At 40.1% G+C, this 24926-nt stretch overlaps 1 protein-coding gene across 2 annotated transcripts in view; it reads left to right on the top strand.

The window, feature by feature from the left end:
- glceb (glucuronic acid epimerase b) overlaps positions 1-24926 on the top strand; it is a 69249-nt gene that overhangs the window by 32582 nt on the left and 11741 nt on the right. For both annotated transcript variants that reach the window (XM_037095889.1, XM_037095890.1), the window contains 2 exons: positions 8324-8853; positions 17394-17639. In XM_037095889.1, coding sequence (XP_036951784.1) covers positions 8337-8853; positions 17394-17639 — 763 coding nt within the window. In that variant the 5' untranslated portion in view covers positions 8324-8336. The remainder of the gene's footprint in view (positions 1-8323; positions 8854-17393; positions 17640-24926) is intronic.

The raw sequence follows: 24926 nt of genomic DNA, 5'->3' as shown, positions 1-24926 counted from the left end.
CACTTAGTTTAATAGTTCTTAAATGATTAGTCTCTGGGCTTCCTGCCTATGTCATTAACTGACAGAAACATGAGCCATTTGGACCTAGAAAGTAGTAACGTTTGATAAGATCATACATCCAACCCTGATTACCAGGACGCTGTGTAAAACAAACGAGAGCAGATTGTGCTAATTTGTCTAATGTGATTAATTAGTATCGGACCTTAGTCCTCAGAATGAGACAACAATCTCTCGCCAGAATCCCTTCGAGAGTTTGCATCCATGGTGTGGCATCATTCATCTACCTTTTCCCACACACATGCTACCTCGCCTCTTTCTGTTTCTCTTTCTGTGTTGGGCATCGTGTCTGCTCAGTCGAATTCAGCACGTTTTATGAAGTCAACCAAAAAACACACTTCAGGTTTTTTTTTTTATTATTTTATTTTTATCCCTTACTCTGTTTTCAGAACAGCAGATGACGTGATAGAAACAGACGAGGCGCTCTTACTAGTTACACGGTACAAGTTGGCCTACATTAAACCAAAGAGGTTGCACCAAAATCAGTGAATTTAAAATGCCAGAGAACTTCTCTCTCAGAGCGAGGGGTGATTGTCAACCGGTTAATTGTCAGAAGATAGTATTTTTATTAAAAAGAAAATGAAAATGTGTTCCCTCATCAACTTCATTACTGATACACTTCAATAAATTTAATGCCAGCAACAAGGTTGAGGCAAGTTTGGCCAGGAGAGGACAGGAGCAAAAAGAAAGAAACTCCTAAAACACCCGTTTGAAACATTCTACACATGAACAGGTTCAATGGTAACAGCTGATAGTCGTGATTGGGTATTAAAGGAACATCCTTGAAAGGGTCAGTCATTCACAAGCAAGGATGGGGTGAGGTTCAACACTCTGTGAAACAAATGACTGTATAAAGGATGTTACTTCAGGGGGCTCATATTGGTCACATAGAATACCAACATTGCACTTAAAATTACCAAGTCTAGAGAGACTGTGCTTCACTCAACACAGACGTGTGTTATTGCTAAATTCTTCCTAAAACAGAGCCGGAACACTTAGAAAAAAGCAATTTTATCCCAAATCCTCGATTGGTGTCCAGATTCTTGTTTTAGCACTTGGAGATCATGTGCTTTAAATCCTACCAAAGCATGATTGGTCTCTGTTCCCAAGATCCTCATTTGTGTTTATGGTGTTGTTGGACAAGCAGCTGTCATGACCTGCCTCTAAAATAATGCCTAAAGGTCCTGTGTATGTGTTTTTCTCCCTCATCTCCCCCTCCATTTGATTAGGAGTTTGCTTAATCCCTCAGTAGGGCTCAGCTATAAGCTTTCTGGTAATGACCTGCTTAATCCTCCTACTGGAGATAAAACACAGAGGCGCATTAACTTCAAAGCAGTTTATTCACTTCTCAGCTGCCTCTAAACAAAGCTTTATGATTGAGCTGTGTTGCTGGTGTGGTGGTCCGTTGTGTTAGTGCAGGTTTGTCTGTCCAGTGGTCATACAGTCCAGTGTTTTTTTTCTGTTATTTATCAGGAAGATATTTTCAGATTCGTTGTCTCATTCAGAGTTTTGGGGCTGCGAAGATACTTTGAAGATTAATGTGTTATGAAAACAGTGGCCGGTTGTAGCCTGGCTGCCATTCGGTGAATTTTCGAGATTTCATTTTAAAAACAACCTTTACGACATGTCTACTGGTTGTGCTGGGGTGTCAGGCAGACATTAGCAACAGTACGACCGGCAGTTTTCCTTGAAGTGCGTCCCCAGTGCCGCCTCATGAATATGCAGACCTCTCAGCTCGCTGTGGCTGCAGTTTGAGCTCTCAGCTACAGTCAGAGAGAACGAGAGGGCTGAAGACTCAGAGGCCAGACTGGAACAGGTAACCGCACATTCTGCACTTGTTCTGGTTAGTAAGTGTATTCTACCAGCAGATAAGTGTAGTCAGCCTGACCTGCTTTTTTTCTTGCAATCTTGCCATATTACACAATCCCAAATGATTTACAGTGTCACTCTTTTAAAAGTCTGTTATCTAACGGCCATATGACTGACCTCAGATCACTTTCTACTTTGATATTTATGACTTAACCTTTTAGTTTACATTGCTTAATGAAAGAAGTGTTAATGTTTGTTTTTTTATGGAAAACTGATAGAAATGAGCTTTGGATTGACATTGTAATCAAAAGCAGGATCTGTGAAAATATTCCTGTCTAAAAACATTAACGCGGGTAACATAGAAACAGAACAATCAGCAAAACAGTATGTTTAAGTGCAACACTAGAATGTGAATGGGTCACAACAGACAGATTTATATAATTCTACTAACATACTAAATGGCTGTGGGATTAAGATGCAGGGCATTTTTTTGCCTGTCAGTCATCGCCTTAAATTCATCCTGATGCCTCCACAGTATCATAATCAGGCTCGGAAGCACAACAGACACCCACAATACATATGCACACACTCACACACACACACACACACACACACACACACACACACACACACACACACCATCACAGCTCCACAGGAACTAACATGCCTCACAGCTTCAGCATAAGCTGATGATTTAGAGGCAGTCTCGGGCCCATACCTTACTTCACCCGTGGAGGAGAGCAGTGAAAATGTCAGGAGTTTAGTTGGGGATACAACACCTGCCCCTCACACATAGTCCAGGCCTCTGCTCCAATAGCTCCCTTAGGGTGGCTCACGAGCACTCAGCTTTTATTGCCATTATGACTGCCTGTGATTTTTGCACCAGAGGACTGCAGGAGAAGAAAAACATCTCTGTTCGTCCATCCCTACGCTCACTGCTGCAGCAGTTGTGACATGTTGTCAACGTTGTACATTCTGCACCAGGGACTATCATGGAGATTAGCAGCTAGTTTGTTGTTTTAACAAGGTCACAGTGTTTTTGCACTGATTTGATTTCTTGTGTTGCTTTTGAAAAGGCCTCACCCTTTCAACAGATAAACACATCGGTATGGTATCATATTAGACACCTGATTGAATTTTCCCAGCCATGTTACTGAGGATTTGAGGGATAAAGACATCCAAATATTTGCATAAGTCAGGCGGAATTAAGACCCATAATTTTAAGACAGGGATCACTTGCAGCATATGATAAAACAGCCATCAGGGCAATCAGAGATTCCTATTATGTTACAGTCCATGGCAGCCTGAAGGCAAAAGGCAAAGTGTAAAGCTGTTGATGCTCTGCAGGAGCAGCAAAATGCTGCATGGACCTCAGGAAGCAAGATAGTGACGTTTTCTTGTCTTGTCAGACTGAAGTCGATGTTTTAACAAGCAGCTTCGAGCTGTCAGTAATATCATGTGGGATTATCAGAGCGAGATCATTAAGCCTTTACAAAGTCAGATGTGCAATCAGCAGCTTGTCATTGTTGGAACACTAGAGGTGCGTATCCTTGATGCCCTGGTGATTATTTTTGAAAACTGTTATCTAATGAAATGAGTGCCGCTAGGGCTGCATTTAATGAGTTCTTTAGAGCCACAGGTGACATCTTGTTCAACCAACAGTCCAAAACTCATGATATTCAGGTCATTATCACACAAAGGAAAGAAAGGAAGGGAAATCTTATGAAGGAGATGCTTGAACCAGTAAATGTTTGACATTTTTTGGCAAAAATAGGTTTCTACTGGTCAACCAATCCATTGTTTCTGCCCTGTATACCACTTATGTATTATGTTTCTAGAAAACTGCAATGTATAGCTAGAATTAGCAATTTACTATTGACAAAGTAAGATTGCCTTCCCCTGGTTTTGTGTTTGCATTAAGATGAACATAGCACAAAGTGTCACTGAACAAGTACTGAAAGGGCTGTTAATCTTGGGTTTGTTGGGGTTAAGTAACCTAGTCGACCCACCTTCCTAAACACCCTCTATGCTCATCTTGACTAAGGAGAATTTCTTTAAAGGCCTCAATACACACCGGGCTGACAGTCTACTGTCGGCTGCTGTCAGGGCCGCCAATCAATGTCAGCCTCTTGAATTTGTCCCCCGTAGTATCCATGATTTCACCTTCCAAGGGTACGTTGTTGGGTATTGTGTCCATAGTATAGAAGAGTTTTGTTCCACATTACGTTAGCACTGAATCCTGGACAATGTTGCCATTATTTGATTACAAAACATCACTAATAGCTGTCATCGGTTTCTTTTAAGAAAATATTTGGCAGAGCTGAGAGCGGCTGTATTGAATACTGATTACAGTGTTTGGATTTTTGTTGTTGATAATTGTGCATTTCCTTACTGTTTAAAACCACAAGGTCTGTAATCTTTGTACGGTAAGTAAAATTGTGCCAAAGCCTTCCGAGAGCCAAGTTTGACCAGTTATGTATTCATGAAGAATGATAGCATCATATAAAAGTCTGTTATTTCAGGCACTTTTCAGTTTCCTGAGGCGGGACACAGAGAGCACATTGCTGCACACTGAAAAGCTGCTTTTGTTTTCCAGTCCATTTTTATTAATCTGTCAAGCATGGAGGACTTTTATCCTCCAACAGGATTGTCTTCCTCCTCCTGTCCAGTTGCATCTGTCTTTTTTAAAAATGTATTTTTATGTCAGTGTAGTTTTTCTTCCAGATCAAAACCATGATATTATCAGAGGAATTATATCCAGTGGAACTGATAACCAGTGTATTACAACAAGGTCCATCCAGATCTTATGAACGAGTCCTCATACCTAGATATTCAGATATTCAACCATATTACTTCCCTGTTTTCTGACTTCTGTAACCATGTCTGAAGTGAGTACTGTCATAAGGAAACAAACTTTATAATTACAAGAAGCCTCGCCACATATATCGCTCTCTGACAAGTAAAATTCAAAAGTTTACAATTTCATCATTCATTTTGATGTTGCAGAGTCTTATCTGCTACTCTTTTTAATTATTCTAATGATATACAGAGCAGATAAAGTTTCAGTCTCAGCTTAGTTTAGATCGCCTGACTTCAGTCTTCTATCTCTGCTCTCTTTTGTCTTGTTTTTTCCAAGAATGTCTGTCTTTGCGGAGCTACTTTCCGTCGCAAAGCCGATGCTTATTTGTTTGTCTGACGTGGTTGAGACGGAGTATGACATCACATGAGTCAAAACATTTCTGATTTCTGATCCGTAAACAAACTCTGTCTTGTAATTTGCTCACCTGTGACATTATCTCCTCTTCCAGTCTGCTTGGTGTTGCTGCTTCAGGGTTTAAATCCCGCTCATGAAATGGGACATGGCTTTAGACGAATCGTTTTGCACTTGGCGTGAGGCATTAGGATGCTCTCCATGCTGCAGTGCTTAAGCTCATGTCTATCCACCTTGAGCCAGAACTCAACACGAGTGACGAATCACTATAAAAAGAGCCAATTATTTATAGTCTGTTCCCCGACAGGGCCGGCCCTACTTATCTTTCAGGGTGCAGTCCGCAGGCCTTCCGCCTCAGTATTGTCAGAGCTCCCGTCGGCCCAATCTTTCATGACAACGCCAGGCTGACATTTCTCTAAATATCAATGATAGTTTTTATGTGTGGCAATAATTTATCAGGCGCAGTGATGCACCAAAGCCTTTCTTCCTCTCTGACTGGAAGAAAACAGCAAAAAGTTTCTCAAACTTTTCTCATGGAACGAAATGATTCATTTGTTTATAAGATTGAAAGATGGCCTGTGTCTATCTGAGTAGACGCGTCTCGGCCCCTTTATTACGCAGGCAGAGCCTAAATTCAGTGTTCGTTTTTAGAATTTTGCTGTCTTGATTTATAGGGAGGCTATTCTTCATTTCTGCAACCTGCAGTCTCTCAACATTTGCTTATTAAAGCACTGGGAGGGTCATCCAAGACATCAACTTTGTTCAAAAAGCTGCAAGCACTGTAGTTTGACTGCAATGCTGGAGCGCTTTGCTATTGCCCAATTACTGCACGTTAATTGAGCTGACCTTTAGTAGTGTCTAGTTTAAGCTGCGATATTGAAAGGATCTTGGGGAGTAATGATTTTCCTCCTCTCCTCCGTCTCTCATCAGATGACCTAACTCTGTCATCACTGCAATAGTAAATTCTATGAGCAGTAAGCTGTAATTAGTGTGGAGGAGGAGAACTCCAGTATCTCCATTGATTTCTGCTGGCATTTGTAAAAATGCCTGATTTGTTCGGTGCATTGTTTGAGGTCATTAATACAGAATGTGGCAATCAGCAAACCTATAAATAACATGGACGTTTGTGCAATCTCAGATGCTGCTGACCTGCTATGGAGGGGATCCTCAGTAACAAACAGTGACCACAGTAATGTGCAGAGAAGTTGAAAATATATCCAGATGAGAATAGATTTATAGATTGGAACATAATCTAATATATAGAGAACATAAACGATCATGCTGTTACGGCAACCTTTATGTTTACTTAGATAAAAAGAAACATTTATTCAGAAATGCCAATAGGAAATCTAATTTTGAGTGACAGTGTAAACCTTTTATAAGAGTTATTAGGCAGAGGATCTTAGACCTAAAGATGCAGTATGGGCTGAGAGAGTCGGATATAAAAACAGCTGCAGTTCTATGCAATGCTCTAAAATTAAACAGATGAGACTTATAATTAATTTTGGACCAGGCTGGTAGCGACTGACAGGAGGTCAGTGTCAGGAGGAGGGACAATACTTGGGGAAATTAGTTTCTTTCTCTCTTGCAGAGATAAAGAAGAAATGCACCTCCCTTGTGCTTACCATTAAGCAAAGGTTAATATAAAGACAAGATACTAAGGGGAAACTGCTGGACTGGCTGTGTCCAAAATTCAAATTTAGCCTACAAGACCATCTGCCGAAACCTCACTTATTAAAAAGATACATTTCCTTTGGTTAAGCTGTTCAAAAACATAGATGCTAGCTGGTGGAAGGTGGGTTATAAGCATGGTTATTTCTCAGCCAGGAGCTGTGTGACCTGGAGGCTCTTTTCTCAGTCTAGCTGAGAAGTTTAGCCATAGACCGCTTACCATGCAGACATGACAGTGAGGACAATATTCTCATCTTACTCTCTGCAAGAAAACAAGTTTGCAACTTAAGAAGGACAAGTGGATAAAAAATACTTGAAAGACTTGTACAAAATGTAGATTGGGTAGTAAATCAGACTCATATACACTGGCAATCAAAGCACAACCCAGAGCTTCTTTTGATCAAAAACCTGCCAATTTGCATTTACAACCACGTCCAAATGGCTTTTGTCTGAATTCTACAATCTTGATTACCAGCATACTCTACATTCGGTGCGTTCACATGACAATCAAGAAAACCGAATTACTGGGTTAGTCCAATTATGATCGGATTTTTAAGATGCATGCATACACCTTAGTCAGTCAAAATCAGACTTTTGCTGTAATCCGACTAAGCTGTGCGTGTAAACGTACTGATTGTGTGCCTGACTCATCCACATGCAGACACTCTCCTCGATGAACAAGTGAACAAATGTCTGTTCACTTCTTTTTGGTTAAAATCATTTACTGACCTTATTTAATGTTTGAATGGTTGATATAAATCCCTTAACAATAAAAGAATTAATAGAAAATTCATCTTGCATAAACCAAAGTAACCAGGTTACAGTGAGCCTTCTCAACCGCTGATTCTTTTGTAAACACCATGTAAACAAGAAACCCAGTTTCAGTGGGTGATTCAAGATGTGTACAGCCAGAGATCTCCTTTAGAAAGCTGATGTGTTGGTCATGTTTCTAATCAGCTATTTAAATATACTCATGTGCATGACAAAGTCCTCAGAAAGGGACTCTTTTAACAGGAAAAGAAGATCGTTACGCAAAGCAGTGCATCCTTGTTTTGAAAATAATTGTATTCAAAGTCAGAGTGATACTAAAGAGCCTCTAGATTAGTCTGCCTCCACTGAAAAGCACTTTGTCAATCTGCTCTGTGCACACATGGCCTGTCCTCACTGCAGTGACAGATAAAAGATATCCTGTGAAGCCGTGGCTCCTCGTCAGAAGGAAAGGAGAAGTCGTATTACTCACCTGCCGCATATAAATGCGATTTTACAGTAACCAAGTTGATATAGCTCATAGTAAAGACCTCTCTGTAATCGGGTCTCTTGAGTGGCTGATTTGACCTCATGTTAAACACTGAATTTTTGTCGCCACATTTAGATTTGCACATTTTTCAGCTTAGCCTTTGCTCTTTAAAAATAAAGTAAATCTGTAGTATTTCACTGCAGGCTGCAGGTCCACAGTGCTGCAGTTGTAGGGTGTAAATTTCCTCATACCAGATGACTTGTTATTGGCCTGACGCTTCTCGACAAATCATCCATCATACATGTCTCTAATGGATTCCTTGTGTTTGTGTCATGCAGGCAAGTTGTGACCATGCGCTGCCTCGCTGCTCGGGTCAACTACAAGACCCTCATCGTTATCTGTGCCCTCTTCACACTCATCACTGTGTTGCTATGGAACCGCTGCTCAAGTGACACCTCCCTTCGCTTCCTGCCCCGAGCCGCCTTGGTGGCTCCGAGTCCCAAGGTGGGGGATGCAAGCATTAGCAGCCAACAACACCCTCCACAACCTCCAGAGCCCCCACCTGTCGTCGGGGTGGTCAGCGGGATCAAGTACGAAGAAATCGACTGCTTGATCAACGATGAATCTACTATCAAAGGCCGACGAGAGGGTGGAGAGGTCTACCTGCCTTTCAGCTGGATGGAAAAATACTTTGAAGTGTACGGCAAAGTAGTGCAGTACGACGGCTACGACCGGTTTGAGTTCCAGCACAGCTACTCAAAGGTTTACGCGCAGCGTGAGCCCTACCACCCCGACGGAGTCTTCATGTCATTTGAGGGATACAACGTGGAGGTCCGCGACCGTGTCAAGTGTATAAGTGGAGTGGAAGGTAAGACTTTTTTCTGTATTTTTCATCACAGCTCAGATCTTAAATTTCACACAGTTGTGCTCACAGTTTAACCCGTGAAGACCGAGGGCGCTCTCAATACTTGGGCTTTAATGTTTTCTCTTCAGTCACATGTCTTGAAAATGAATACATCATCCAAAACCTTTTGGAATTTCTGTTTCCAGTTGAAATATTGAATCATGTCATTTGAAATGCTTAGTGCTTTTGAGGACAAGCTTTCCATTTACAAGTGTCAGGTGTGTGTAACCAAGATTTCAGAGAAAAAAAGCCCTTTTGACAAATAATTCCGTCAGCATAGAGCATCTAGCAATGGGATCACGCCAGTCTGTTCTGTTCATGTCCTGACCCATGACTTCTCAGTCCTTAACACATTTTTAAATGAATACTTCGGTGCCAAGGGTTTGGACCACAGCAATGTTTGAACTCGTCCTTCATTTAAATCTCAATTTACAGACCTGGAAATTTCCGTAGCTGCATCGTTCGAGGTTTTGGCGCTAATGTGATGACAGTCTGTCCACGGACAGAAATGGATCATTCCACACCAACACACAACAATCATATATACTGTAAGCATCATTTGGTTGCAAAGTGAGGTGGAGATGAATATTTTTGAAAGTGGAAAAATATCAGTTATTCATTTAAATACTGTAATTATTATGTGGCAACTACTTAAATTAATACATGTTGAAAGTTATACTGAGGGTTTTTTAGATGTTCAGGACAAATTTCAACATCACAAAAATTACCAAATTTTAAAAAATGCATGACTAGAATAGTTATTGGATAGGATTTTGCAAGTTCTCATGAGCACAATGGGAGATGAAATTAATTCTTTAGAGAGGATCGGTGATATAAGCTCTCGGTCTTCTTGGTGAGTTGGCATTGAATGACCCGAATATAAACACCTGGTAAAGTAGTCAAATTTGCTTCTGTGTTAGTTTCTGCTACAATAGTTATCTCCAGGAATACATTGTTGTAACCTTGTTGCATATGCCATTAATAAAACATAGATTTAGTGTATTGGGTTCAAAAACATACAACGTAGAGTGTATTTGATGAAAACTTTGAGTTCTACAGGTGTTTAAAACACCCCACTTCCCTTTGCTTAATGAGGTCTCTTTCAGCTGAGTGATGCATTGTAAATTCTATTTGATCTGTGAGAAAGTGAATCCAGACTTGATTTAACAAGATAGATCAGGTTCCTGAAGTACCCACCCAGTCTTTGCCACCCCATTCCCAGATGCTATTAGCCTTTCTTGAACTGACTACCAAACGTGATTTGTGTTCAAGTCAGTTGAGAATTTATCTTTTCACTCAGACGTCATCTGTCAGCATTTCTTTGCACAGATATCTGTCTGATGAGTGAGTGTATCCCTCCCTGCTCTTTCACACTTGGAGTCAATCCTCAAAGTTGTTTTCTTTCCAACGTTCCTTTTAAAATAATTACCAGGAAGGATCAATAGCTCATTTTAAAAGGCTATTAGTTCAAACCACATTGTCATCAATATAGTTCCATGCCTCTCTCGCATGAAGAAGTAGCCCTGTATACTCGCCTGACATTACAAAATAGATATTCATTATTCTTCTTTTATTGTCAAACCGCTCGAGTCACAACCAAAAAGAAAAAGATCATCATACCAGAAGCTCTAAATGTAGTGTTTGTTTTAAGTCCCTTAAATAGTTCCCTTATAGATTCAAACACATCAGTGTGATCAATAAAGATGATTGAAGTAGAAGAGCTGTGATTCGTAGTTATCCTGAGTCCTTTTCCACTCAAGAAGCAAGCGTTCTTTTTGTTGGGGAGATGCAATGAAAGATGACATATTCTCTGGCAGCTGCAGAGGTTAGCTTGATGAATAATGATAGCCAGTGTTTGTCAGAGCGATTTGCCAGCAGTAAATAGGTATTTTTGCTGAGATGGATAGTGCACCTTTCCACATTGGTATTTCTTCTTTTACATGGTGTGTCAAACCTGCTCTTCTGATCTTCACACAAACAGGGACACACGGTAGTTTTCTTTCCTTCATACAATCTTCCAGAAGTTGTAATACTCACATGGATGTGAAGAATAATTAATTACTATGTTGGGAAGCCTGATACCAGTTTAGGTCAACGTTCAGTTATTTCAGGACTCACCAGAGACTCTGGTTGTCTCTTCGCCTCCATTTTAAGCCAGCATTCCAAGATGAAGTTCATAAACACCCAACTAGGGAGGGAACTTCTGCAGATCACTGCTGCAGTCAGGCCGATAAACGGGAGAGAAGGTAAATTCCTTTTATTATCCCGAAAGTTCAAAACTAATCTCTGAGCTTTCCTCCCGTCAGTAAACTCCTCTGGATCAGAGCAGAATCCGATGTGACTCGAGGTGTTTATTCTTCAGAGAGTCATGCTCTCTCTCTCCCTTCACCAGCCATTCCTCCACACAACACTCAGCTAACTTCTTTTATTTTGATAGAGAGCCCCTTAGCCTTTGGTAATACGTAATATTATGTAAGTAATGTAAAGTTCTGAACTTACCAGCCTGTTCTACTTGTTCTAATTCTTGCCTTTTCCCACTTACTCATTGTATCAACTTTATTGATGATTAATTATCAAACATTTTGTGCTTTTGAGAGTGTTTTTCAGAATATCAAAATATTTACTATACTCGTAATATAACTTAAAGATGGCACAATATTTTTAAGGTCATATCACTCAGACTGAATTGTTCCAGTAAGTTTGGTTGATTTTCAGTGAATTGAATCATTCATTTAGTGCTCATTATTTTTTATTTGTGTGCGGGCCCATGTAAGGACATTTTAAGGTGAAACATTTTTTTAATAAATTTCCATAATTGTACCTCAGTAAAACACATGTATGGGTGGGACCGTACGTAAGGAAAAATTGGGTCAGACAGCAGTCGAGACAAATCTGTTGGTACCTCTGGCTGAGCAGCAGGGAGCCAAGTTATTCTCACTCCTATCTCCTGCAGAATGTTTCCTTTCGTACAGAATATAGGAAACACATCTTTACTCCCATACACACACACTTGTACCCACACAAACATACACAATTTACCAAGGTCCATTAATTAAGCCCAAGGCTTCTTGCTATTTAGCACTCCACTTGCGCAAGTGTACAACCGTCTCTTCAACTTAGCATATTTTTCATAGGTGAAAATAGCAGTTCATTAATTAGCCTGTCACAGTCTGAGGTACCGCAGGGCTTAAACAAGGTCATGGGAGCATTTCACTCCCAACACACCCTGCTGCCTGTGAAGAAGTTATTTAACAGGACCTTCAGCAATATTCATTAAATATTATGACGGCTTTTACATCGCTCAAGCTTCTGCCACCTTGTGTTGTAACTTGTGTCAGGAGTCACATGTACACAGTACTGATATATCAGGCTCCATCACTGACTCGCCTCTTTAAACTGTGATACTACTGGGATGAGAAAATATATTTAGATTGAGAGAATTTCAGATAAAGTAGTCTTTGAATGCAAATGTATGCTGTCAGTCTTGGTATTATTATTAGACATACAAAACAGAACTTTCAAGTGTTGTTACTTGTCACATCTCCTGCAAGGCTGGTGATTTTATTTCGAGGGTTTAGGAATTGAGGTCTCACTGCTTCCATGAGACAAAGAACAAAAGTTGAGAATAAAGAAGCTCCGGCAGCCAGAGCATTATCATTAGTGGAAGTAGTTAATCCTCTCTAGCAACACTCTTAAATCCCGATCTGTCTCATTTTGTGTGTCTCTCGCTTCTTCTTGAACCGTCTTTATCTTCACTCTCTGCTCTATTGCAGACCACCATCAATTCAAACATTCACACAAACACGCTCAGGCACAGTCCTAAAACAAACATTAGATTTTTTTAAGTGCTTGATTAAACACACACACTCTCATCTACACTGCTGGTGCAAACACATACCCGATATCTCTTAGCCTAACACCTGTGCACACTCAGCCTGCTGGCTAAGATGGATACAGTGCTTTCTAGTGAAGACACAGGTGGATGAAGCCACTGAATTGAATCCAGGACACCGTTGTTGTTGCAGCTAAGTTACAGTCACTCCAAATCACAAATGAAATTGAACAGACAGTATTTCGATCCGAGCTCCATCTGTTGCGTGTCAAAGATTAAATAAAATTGTGGTTGTTAGTTGTTGTGCAGGCAGCCTCTTATCATCGGTGCTTTTTTTTTCCAACAGGTTTGCACCTGCAGTGCATGTGGTTGGTGTATAATTACGCTTGTTCTAACAGCTGTTTGTCAGTTGTCTTCCACTGAACACTTTCTATCAGAAAGTGGAAAATCCAGACAAAAGGTATACTATTATCCCCCCCAAAGAGTTTCATGTTGTGCCCATCTACAGTGCACATTTTGAAGCTGCGTTAAGCTACTTTTTCTACAAGTGGGCAGAAAAACTATGAACATCCTCACAAAACCGATCCCTGATAAACACTTTAGTCTTTGAAGTTGTTATTTATGGCAAATGTTTTAGCAAATAATGGCCAATGTTACTTTTACATCCAGCAGACACAGAGAAACATCCCGCTGCTGCCATATTTCTGACTATTTTACATTTACATTTATCCATCCACCGTAGAGAGCGTTAGGGAGGACATGTTTTTTTTAGGCTAACCCAGAAGTTTGCATCACCCTGGTTGTGCCTATGGGATTTTTCACTTGGTTTTATTTTGAAAAATAAGCTCTGGGGCTCTTAAGGCTGTTTTTTTTTTTGTTTTTTTTTGTATGATGTGTTTTTAATGTGTTTGTATATTCTGTGCTACACCACAAAGTGCCTCTCAGAGGACATTAAATGTTTTCTAACACACGTTAATTATAATTACACATTTCATTCAGCAAAATAATCTTAACAAATGAACACCACGTTTATGGTTATGAAGCATAAATGCTTTCAGCATAAATCACCAGAAGTCAAACGCTAACAGTGGCTAAAGGCTTGACACAAACTACGTTTTGTTTGCCTACAATGTCACCATCACTTAGCTTCTTACTACACCAAACTATGCACGCATTACAACAATTTTATCAATCTACCAACTGGAAAATTAGAGCTACAATAGTCTTGTTTCCATGACTGCCCTGACTGGTTTTCATGGCATTGCACAAAATGTAACTTGTGTTAACCATAGACATCATTTCAAAAAAATATGTTCACTTCAAGATGAGAGAACCAAAAGAACAAAAATGCTAACTTTTCCCACCAGTTACTGAGAACATGTGAGTTGTTAATCTGCAAACTATTGAACTTTTTCAACCACATGTACATTCTTTCGATTTTTGATAATTCATTCTCATTTTTGTCTCATTTTCAACATGCTAGAGGACAAAATGAAAGTTTGTGATATAAAAGGAGAACAAAGAAGACATCATTACTATAAGATGGTGTAGCACTTTGATGCTTTATTAACTTCAGCAGTCTTGGAGTTTACTGTAATTGGCAGAAGACTTAGTTTTTCACATTTCTCTTAAGTCCACTCTCTAGAGTCACGAAAATATGTGGAGGCTTACCAGTCAATTCCCCATGGATTACTTAGTGTGATCCAGTGAGTAGCACAGTGTTACAGTGTTATGATTCTGACAGTCATTTGACTTAAGTTGTCAGGGGAGATGCCAGTAACGAGACAGGCATGAAGAAAAGTCTGGCGAGGGATTGGAAACTGTGTTTGCGTGTGGATGTATGAGTGTGTGTGCACTTATTTATTTCCCCTCTTTCACGACCACATTAATCAATGTTCTCATTCAGGGGCTGTTTGTGACCACTGCACTACTTAAAAGTGCTTTTATCTTTTATTGGCCCATGCCTTGAAAATAAACATTAAAATGGGGCCTGAATTCATTTCCCATTAGTGATGCTGATCAAACTGAAGAAATGCATATTTCAGATGTATTACGTACTTATTTGCCTTGAAACTGGCTACAAAGAGATGGTAACCCACCAGAGTTTCTGTCCATAGGGGAAAATTAGTTACCCATGACAAACAATAACTTGACATAACAAATTACACTGGTGTTGCAGGTTTGTTCATGACAGTCCTGTATTTCTTTGTCTTTCAGTGTTGCAATTCCCCTTCTGATGGCTTATGACGCCTGAAATGTAACTTAAGTCCAGCAGTGAAGTTGTTGCAATTGTTTCTGCTCCTCCGACATCAGAGCAGACTGGCAGGGTATTAGCAGGCATTGCTAATGTTAGCCTGTAAAGCACCACTAGCGTCCAGGTGTTCCTTTTTATTCAGTGACCTCACTGATAGTAGCAAAAGGCATTGTGATGATACCATCCAGAGCTGAGGACAGGCTGTTGGAGTCTGTTGAGGATCTTAGGGGGAGAATCAAACCACCATTGAGACTGAGGGCCTTGTAGCTCTGTACTGAGAGGCAAGGAGACAAAAATGATGGGTTAGGGGGGAAAATTAGAAATGGAATCGAGCCAAAACCTCTTCGCATCAGCCCCTTCTGGAACCTGTGTTCAACCGTCAGCGATAGAGCAAGTTGTGGAATACAGATTACCAGTGTTTGGGGGATGAGGCATCAGTGAGGGATCATGTCCTTGTTGAGGCATCGACTCCTACTATGGTGGTTTTGTTCACAGGGTGAGTTAAAGGTGGATGGAGGGTTGAGGTGAAGCTCCCCATCGACAGGTGAAAGGTGACTTCATGTTTTAACAATGAGGACACCAACAAAACATTTCTACTAGATAGAAAATGGAAATATTTAGTAATATCATTCATGCTAATATTGGTGTGTAACATCTTTCTGTATGATTGTTCATGCAATAATGTATTAATGGCTAAACTGTTGTGCTCCTTTCAGCTGATGCAGTTGATCAACACTGGACACAGCATTACGAGCTGAATGTCTCTTGAGAGTTTAACATTGGAGATTTTCTAACAACAACTTAATCATAATCTCCATCTTTTCATACTTTGCCCCCATTTTCAATTACACATGCACAATCAAGTATAAAAACCCCTTCACACCGTCTCTGAGTCATGTCATTTACTGTCTATAGAGTCTATAGTTGAAGATTACATCCCACCGTGGGAGGAAGCGGCCCAAATCAATGAGGAAGTAGAAGTAGAATTTAAGTGATCAGCTATGTATGCAGCAGTGATTAGTTTGAAAGGAGGAGGCATATTATCACCCACCCCTAATCAGACTATATTATGTTCTCCTCAGAAGGATGGGGTTTGGGTTGCTCATGTGATCTCTCTGTCAAAAGGTCTCTAAGTGAACTATCTGTTAATCAGAGCGATTCTCCTGCTGAGCTATTTCTGGCTGCGTGAACAGGGAAGCTCGCCTGCAGTGAAATGCAGTCGCTAAGCTTGAATTTCACCACACCGTCCAGTCATTAACAAAGCTGGTGGGTTTTTTTCTAACCTATTTCTGTTCCGTTGCTTCTGTCTGCACTCACAAAACAGGCCCCAATTTGAACCTTTCTTACTGCTGTAGTTCGCCTCATCCAGTCACCGGAAAGTTTTAAAATGTATGTGTTTTGGATCAATAATTCATTTTGGAGCCTTTTAATTGATATGCCGGTGGTTTTGAACTCAATGTGGCACTGCACTTAACAGATTCAGTCTATTCTCAAGCCAAAAATAAGCTGCTACGTGAACTGTCATCTTAAAAGGAACATTTTGCTTTAAATAGACCTCAAAGAGCTGAAAAGACAAACCCTCACATAAATCAAGATGATCGCGGTAGCACAAAATGTAGAAACATCTAGAAACAGAAAAGGACGACCGACCACAGTAGGATAAGAATGTAAGGCAGCAAACCACACACGCACATACTAAAACCATTTAGGGAAGAGGCTGAGAAAGCTCTAAACATATTTTAAAGATAGACTTTATAAAATGGCCCTTTCCCAGCTTCTAACCCAGTGTTTCCCTTTTTCATTATTATCTTTAGTTAGTTTTTATTTAATAATTTATCTATCAAAAGTATACAAACCTGAAACCGACTGAAGTAGGTATGGGAGGAATTTTCTTTAGTGGAAAATAATCAAAGGATCTTAAATAAGTCATCATGAATCCTAAAGACTTCCTGTAAGAATAAAAGATGAATAAATGCTGATAACTTAATCTCCATGTTGTTATATAGTTAGGAATACATAGTGTTTATTCAGATCAGATTTAACTTGTTTTTGTGGTGAATACAATGTGCAAACCAGCCTTCAGCCTTGGTGGCGGGCAGAGGAAATTCAGAATAAATCAGGAAACCAATATATCACTGTCCATGAGCGAGGTAGATGGCTTCTTGAAGTCATTCTTGTGAGGATGTTATAATTATCTTCATTCACGATAATCCCAAAAATTAAAAACTGTACCACGATCAACCTATTGAGTAAGTGTTTTTATTTATTGCTATCCATTAAATCTTTCATCATTCTTACACTGAAGTAAATCGAGGGGGAAAAGGAAACAGAGCAGTAAAGTATTAATGTTATGATGTCTTGAGTACAAGGCGGTCATTTTCTAAATTTGCTCAACATTACTGTCCTCATCCTCCTCAGGTGTGCCTCTGTCCACTCAGTGGGGCCCTCAGGGCTACTTCTACGCCATCCAGATCGCCCAGTACGGCCTGAGCCATTACAGCAAAAACCTGACAGAGCGCCCGCCCCACGTTGAGGTCTACGACACCGCTGAGGAGAGAGACAGCCGGGCCAGCTCGGCGCCCTGGAGCGTGCCGAAAGGTTGCGGTCTCAGCCGCGTCCCCGACAAGTCCCGAGCTACCTCCGTGCGTCAGTTCAGTGCTCCAGGTATGTAAGCCTTTCCGTGAGCCCAGATGGCCTCGGGGCAAGGAGCTTATCTCCTGTTAACTGTGGCTGCAGGAGGCTCGATATGCAACTACACCCTCAGGACAGGATGACAGTCTGCAGTGAGTCACAGCAGCAGTGCCTAAATACTGGCAGACGGTCCTGGTTGACAGTGGACCCACCACATAATGACAGACTCCTAAAAAATTATGATGATTAAGAACCAGCAGACACAACATCACACAGTTCAACTTATGTTGTTATGTATCTTATGTAGTCAGACATTCTCACATTTAAGCTGTCTGGATGCATTGTGGAATTTGCTGCAGACAGAAATGAGACCAGCTGACATTATTTCCACCGCCTCTCCCTTTTTATCCAGGGTTCCAGGATCAGCGGCTAAAAAGATAACTGTTGTCTCCAAACGTTATCAGCTGGAGCCAATTAACCTTAATTCTGTTTGTTGCACAAAATAAAGCTCCAGGCTGTTGTCTGCTTAGATTGCTCTTTGCAAAGCCATTGTTCGTGACATATGGGCTTTAATGAAAGGAAGTTAACGCTTTCCTTTCTGTTGTTCTGGCTGAGCAACAGTGTTCAGTGATCACATCGTGGTCATGGGATTTGATTTTTTGTGGCCAACTACAAAGCTCTATGGCACAGAGAAGCAAGCTATATCAGGCTCTGTGGAGGATAAATTCATTGTTGGTTTTAGTCTTTTCATGGTATGCGTTCATATGTTCAACACAAATATAGAATATCATCAGATTATTCCTTAATCATATGAATCATCAAAATGCAGGTAAAAGTAAACGTTGGCGAGTGAAATAGATGAGGTCCGCTGTTTGGAGGGTTACTGAAACAGGCCCACTTCAACATAAACATATGTAACAATTATTTGATTGATCCTCGCTGTCTCCCGTCACCATCACCATCATCGCGCTTCACTCAGTGTTTCTGCTGATAACAGTTATCCGTTACTAAAATGGCAATAGACAGGTTTCCCGGTTAAACATGTAATTATGAAGTAAATGTTGATTGCACAGTAGGTATGGGCGATATGTTTTCCAACAAGCCACCTTCAGCCCATCAAACGGCAATAGCTGATAGACTCGTGCAGCAGTGTGCCAGCACTGCACACATTTTCAGTGCATGCTATGAGTTGCTAGCTAAACAAGGAGCTAGTTGCAAAAAAGAAGACAAAAAAATGTAAGTTACTTTATTAGTACCCAGAGGTAGATTTTGTTTGCAGTAGTAGAGTCCTTACACACAGATATGGGAAAACATAGAGACACAAGCACACATCATCCAACTTAGGACAGTGAAAGTTAGAAAAAGAGAAAAATTTAAGAACTTCTTAAAAGTTTTAAAAGGTTCTTATCGGTCTAGGTCATTCTAAGATAGTGAAATTTAACTAAACTACTAATAGTAAGAAAATATACAAAATTAAAAAAAAACAACAATTATTTAGGTTGTAAAAACAGACATAATGGGTAAAATATAAATGGATAATTAAAAAGATAAATAAATACAGCAATGAGTAACAAGTAAAAGCAGCAACAATCAATCATTTGTGCAAAATAAAGTAATTACATATTCTTCAGTGTAATAGCTGCAGGGACAAAGCTGTGTCTTGTGTCTTTTTGTTTTGCACTTGGGGATTTTAAACCTGCTCCCAGAGGGGAGAAGCTGAAAGCTCACTGTGGGTGGGAACTGTCCTTTTAAAATTGAACCACATATGCGTTGTAGTTGTTTTGTGTACAGGGTCTCGAAGTTGAGCTATTGGCTCACCAATCAGCCTGCTGGACCAATTTACTATCTGGTTAAGTGAGTTTTTGTTTTTCAAAGATAGGTTCCCAAACCAGGCTGCTAGTGTGAATAATAAAACCGATTCAATAAAAGCATGGTAAAAGAGGGTCATGATGGATTTGTCGATATGGAAGCGACACCGTTTCCTCAAGCAGAACAGACGCTGTTGCCCTTTTTTACACACAGCTTCACAGTTGCTTTCAAATGTGAGTTTTGAGTCAATAATTGTCCCCAGATATTTATAAGATTGCACACATTAAACGGTTTGACCTTTGATTGATGTGCCAAAGGACCAAACTGAAGCAATTTCCTGTTTCTGGAAATGTATGATACCAACAAAGACTCCAATGCTGCCAATTTGCACAAGCAATCGTGAATACACTGTCCTGCTGAGTACGCTGTGCTTACATCTGCTCTCCACAGCGTGCAGGAACAAAGTGGATTTTTGCTGGGAAAAAAATGGATATGGAACGTTGCAATTTGAACTTGCGTATAGGTTAAATTCACTCCCAACTGGTTGGTTGGCGATTGGTTGAGCCTGTAGCCAACAGACAATATATTCATCCAGTCGCACAACCTTATCACACAATGTCTTGGGTATACTGCAGAATAATGAAACCATCACTGTTTACTTTGTTTCCCTTATAAACCTTGGTATAACTACAAAGTTCTTCCTCCCACTGGATACTAAATCACCCAGAAAAAGGAAGGTTAGCTGGCGACCATTTCTATTTTAGGCTAAATGATTGAATGAACTCATCACTAACTGTATTACTATTCTTTGACTGACCCCATCTGTCCATCGTCACTATGGTCATCTAGCTCAGTGTTTCCTCTGATAACATTTTCTTGTGGTTGTTGAGAAGCATTTCACACAACTCTGCTGTGCAGAATGCAGGAGGATACCACAGTAACACGGCATAAACAATTATTTGTCTTATGAGCCAGCAAAGACTCAGAAGTGTGACCTAAAAATAAAAACGTGATATTTTTAGGCACGCTATATATCGATATTTTAAAAACTCCTCAGAAGCAATTCATGAATGCTAATATATCACCATAAATCACGACTAAATACTTTTGTAATTGACAGTGACAATATTGTAGGGATGCGCACTTTCACAAAATATTAACACCTTGACATTTTTGGTGAATAATTATCAAAAATTTTAATAGTTATAAAACAGATATTAGAATGGGTAGAACAGTCCTGTAATTTCAGAAAACTACATCAGTTTACTGTAATGCCACCTTTTAAAACCAGCAAGAGACAACAGGAATATACAGAAGCTGAGAATGGCCATGGATGTGTCTTCTTTTTCATGCACTGTTATGTCGTGATAACTTATTGTCTGGTTATCTTAATATAACAAAGGTTGTTTTCTCGTGATAATGAATTAAAAAATAATGCGTTCCGTAATATTAAATGAATTAATAAACATTTAATTAAGTTTCACATTACATTGCTAAGTTAATTTTAGCCTACCTTTAAGTTACCTTAGCTGAAGCAGCCAGACAGATGGGAGTTTGTCAGCCAAACTTCATGATATCCTTAATTTAAGATGATATATGTAGTCTCATATCACAATAATTATAATATTGATATACTGGCCGGCTCTGGTGGCAGTGAACACTACACAACACATAGTTGTCCAGAAACTATAATGATTATCTGGCCATGTTGCAGCAAACTAAAGTAACTTAACTACACCTCATAGCATGCACCTCTCTGTTACTGCATGTCAGGACTGGAGACCAGAATTCTGACGCATACCAGAGTTGAAGTTTCAATAAAGGTGAATTTATTGGAATAGCACAAACAGATCTTGGTTTGAATGGCTGGAGATTCTGATGAGTCAGAGAGTGGGAATGGGGTCCGGGCTCCAGTGCTCTAGGTCTTGCGGTGCTGGCAGGCAGAACTGGGTCCAGGCTCAGGGCGAGATGGTCTGAGGTGAGACAGGGAAAAAAGCAAGTTAGCAACAAGTTTTTCACAAGAGTGCAAGTTCAGGTTGGCTGACGCGTTCTCACGCAAGTTGATTCAACAAACAAATTGAAATCATTCTGGTTCTCCAGGCATCAGGGCTGTGAGGCAGCTTGTCTGTGGAGATAATATTAACTAACTCTGCTGCAGTGGAACTAATGACAGTGTCATCAGGTCATCAGTCAGATATCATTAGCTTTATTATGAGTGAGAAGGGATTCATCTGTTGTTTCATCACCATGACCAGAAGTTTTATAATAACCAAATCTGTACTTGTTCCCTGAGGGAGACACTGAGTCAGCATTACAAAAATGTCGCTGAACCCTTTTTGTTGATGTTGTTTTAAAAGGATTTGGTGAGATGTGAGCACTGCAGTAGATACTTGAATTGAATAGAATTGTCCTGTATTATCTTTTTAATTGTGCACAGTTAATAGGCCTTGAGAAAATGTTGGCTCTCCGACTGAAGGCGACTGTCCTTGGGGCCACTTCGCACTATTTCAACTCGGAGGGATCTGATTTAATTCAGCTCGCTGTCTTTGTATTCGAGGCCCATATGTTACTGAAGAGAGGCTGCGGCCTCACTCGGACTGGACTGTGTGGTCGTTTATTGTGCAGCCTTCTCCCTTATACATCTAAAATTTGATCAATAAAGAGGGAAAATATGAAAAAAATGAACCATCTACCACTTCACTTCTGTCGTCTTTTTCATTATACCACAAACAGACAAGTATTCAGGGCTGCAGTATGTGCTGGGAATAATAGAGTCCAATTCAGATACGCTCCAAGAGCAAGTTAAAGTTTTATCCAGAGAGCGGTGGTGTCACCGGCCGTAATGACAACTGACTCTGGTCAATCTACTCAACTGTCAATTAATGTTAATTCAAGAACAAGCTCTTGGCTACTCCCTGGCTAACGTGCTCATGTTATTTATTCTGGCCATAAGGTCTACGCATAGACATAGGTTTTGTGCACAAATCCAAAACATTGATATTTTGATAAGATGTAAAAAAGGTTTTTTTTAATTTTTTTTTTATTGTTGCTGTTAATAAAAGATTGAGTGCTCAGTTTTTATTTACAGTAACGATCCGGATGATTGCCTCAGGTCAGTGTTGGACAAGCTAGCATGCAGCTCGCTAGTTGCAGAGTGTAACTTTTAGTGAGGGTTGTTTTAATTATCTCTCAGCTAAAGTTTTGACTTGTATGACTTGATGTCATACAGATGCATTAATAGATATCTGAACTCTTCCAGAATCACCTCTAAGAGTTTATCTAGGAATGGACTTTTCTTAGAGCTGGGCGGTATACCGGTTCACACCGAATACCGGTGTATATTTTCGTTATGATAGGAATTTTTAATATACCCCCATACTGGTGTATTTGATTACACAACATTCCAAATGCTATGCTGTGCAGTACGACTCTGTTTCAGACCAGACCCTTTTCAATGTTGTGCTTCTAAACAGGCGTGGTGCAATTGTGAGACGTGGTGAGGGTAAACAGTAGTGCTCTGGAGTTATGTTACGGTGAAGATGGATAGGATAGACATTGCAGTTAGTGACTTCATCCATGGATGTCAAGATGAGCAACTGGAAAACAGCTGAGATCTGGGAGATGTTAGCTCTCCTCGGTCTCTGTAGCTGTCCGCTTGTTAGCTGCCTACGCGCGCTACTTTCTAATTAAAAGCCCATCGCTGGGAATCCCATTCTAAATTCCAATGGGGTGCAATGTGAAGCTCTTATTTTGAAGACAAATTCGACCTGCTTCCTGTTAGCTGTCTCTTGCTTGAGGCAGCTAACGCAAGGCGCTCAGCTGCATGCTTCCTTTAATAGCGGGGGTTTAACATCGGAGTGTGTTTGACTGAAGAGGCGAGAATATGGGCCACGGGTCTATAATTAAGTAGATCTATCAAGTGTCGCCACATTTCTTCTGATGCATATGTTGTACGTCACTGTTCACACCCAACTTCCTGCTTCAAATCACATCACATGTTTATAAGAAAATGCTGTGAACACCTGATGATGCATGGAAAAAAAATACCCTCATGTACCGTAAAGAATTTTGAAAAATACTGTGATTTACATTTTTGGTCATACCGCCCAGCATTAACTTTTCTAAACTGAGCTGAACCTGGAAGCAACGAGCAATGGCAATGCTGCTACACACGGGTTGTTACTCAGCTTCTTGTTTACATACTGTTTCTGGCCTTTTAAGAGTTTCACCATGAAATAACCATTACCTATGTTTCATCAGAAGAGTACCTTGGATCATCCTTTTTTAACTTTTGTCTTCCCGACCAAAGTGATCACACCTTGATAGAAGTTCTGAATACCTTTTTGTTTCTGAAGCAGCATAAATAGTTTTGCTACACAGTTTGTGTAGTATTTTTTATATCATGGAACAAAGGAATTAGGACTGTGCTGAATAGTTTGAAGTTTTGAGGCTTTTTCTTTTTTTCAGCATTTGTATTAAATCTGTTTGAACCTGGTATAAATGTGAGGTTTCAGATAAAGGTTATACTTGTGACTTGACTTGGAACTCAACTTTCCGTAACTAAAGACTCATCTTGACTGGAGTTGACGCAATCTGTGACTTGACTTCACTTGACTTGCTTAAGACAAAATGACTTGAGGACTTGAGTCACATGTCTTGACTACTGGCAAAATTAGGTTCTTGTGGTGGTTGCGTAGGATTATTTTAACCCTGTTTGATCCAAACTCTTTCAACAACTACAGTGTGTTGTGAAGTCCTAAAGTCAAACTATTGAAAAACAAGGTTACTGTTGGCCCTCCTGCTTGCCACACACAAAGAGACACTTGAATCTGCGGTAACAGTTCCATAAATTACATTTATATGACTACAATAACAAAAGAATCTATCTCAGCTTGAGCACTACTATCATGTATTGCATATGTTGTTACAGAATAAGTCACTTTATTCAAGTTGAAGCTTTTGTTCAGTGATCATAGTTTTCTGTTTATAGTGATGATGTCATAAAACATGATGACAGGCATTCACATTTTTATTCTTAAACATAAATAGAAGCTTCAAATGTATATTTAAAAAAGACATTCATCGTCATTCAAGATGTGACTCTTTATCTTAATAGAGATTGAAATCCTTGCATAGTTTTACAGCTGTAAAATGACCGGGACCATGAAAGGAGTTATTTTTGGAGAAGTCAGAATGTTTCACCGAGCGCCGACTGTGAGCCGTCTTTTATTCTCCCGACTCTGATCTCCTGCTGATATCTTCAGGAGACTCACTCTCTCTTCCTCTGTCCTCTGTCGAGCTGCTGCCTCAACTGTAATTTTCACCTCCGCCTAATTCCTCCGCTTTCAACCTCTCATCATCAACAATTTCTTTTCATTTCACCGCCTCTCTCTCTCTTCCTCCCTCTAGACCTCGCTCACCTCGCCTCACAGCTTTGGCTCGCCATTATCATTCTCTCTTTCCTTGACATCATCATGTTTTCATCATCACTCTTCAGCCCTCCCTTGGCGG

The sequence above is a fragment of the Acanthopagrus latus genome, chromosome 4 (assembly GCF_904848185.1).
Source record: "Acanthopagrus latus isolate v.2019 chromosome 4, fAcaLat1.1, whole genome shotgun sequence".
NCBI classification, from domain to species: domain Eukaryota; kingdom Metazoa; phylum Chordata; class Actinopteri; order Spariformes; family Sparidae; genus Acanthopagrus; species Acanthopagrus latus.
Note: the sequence above shows the minus strand (reverse complement) of the source record. Positions and strands in the feature narration are given on the sequence as shown.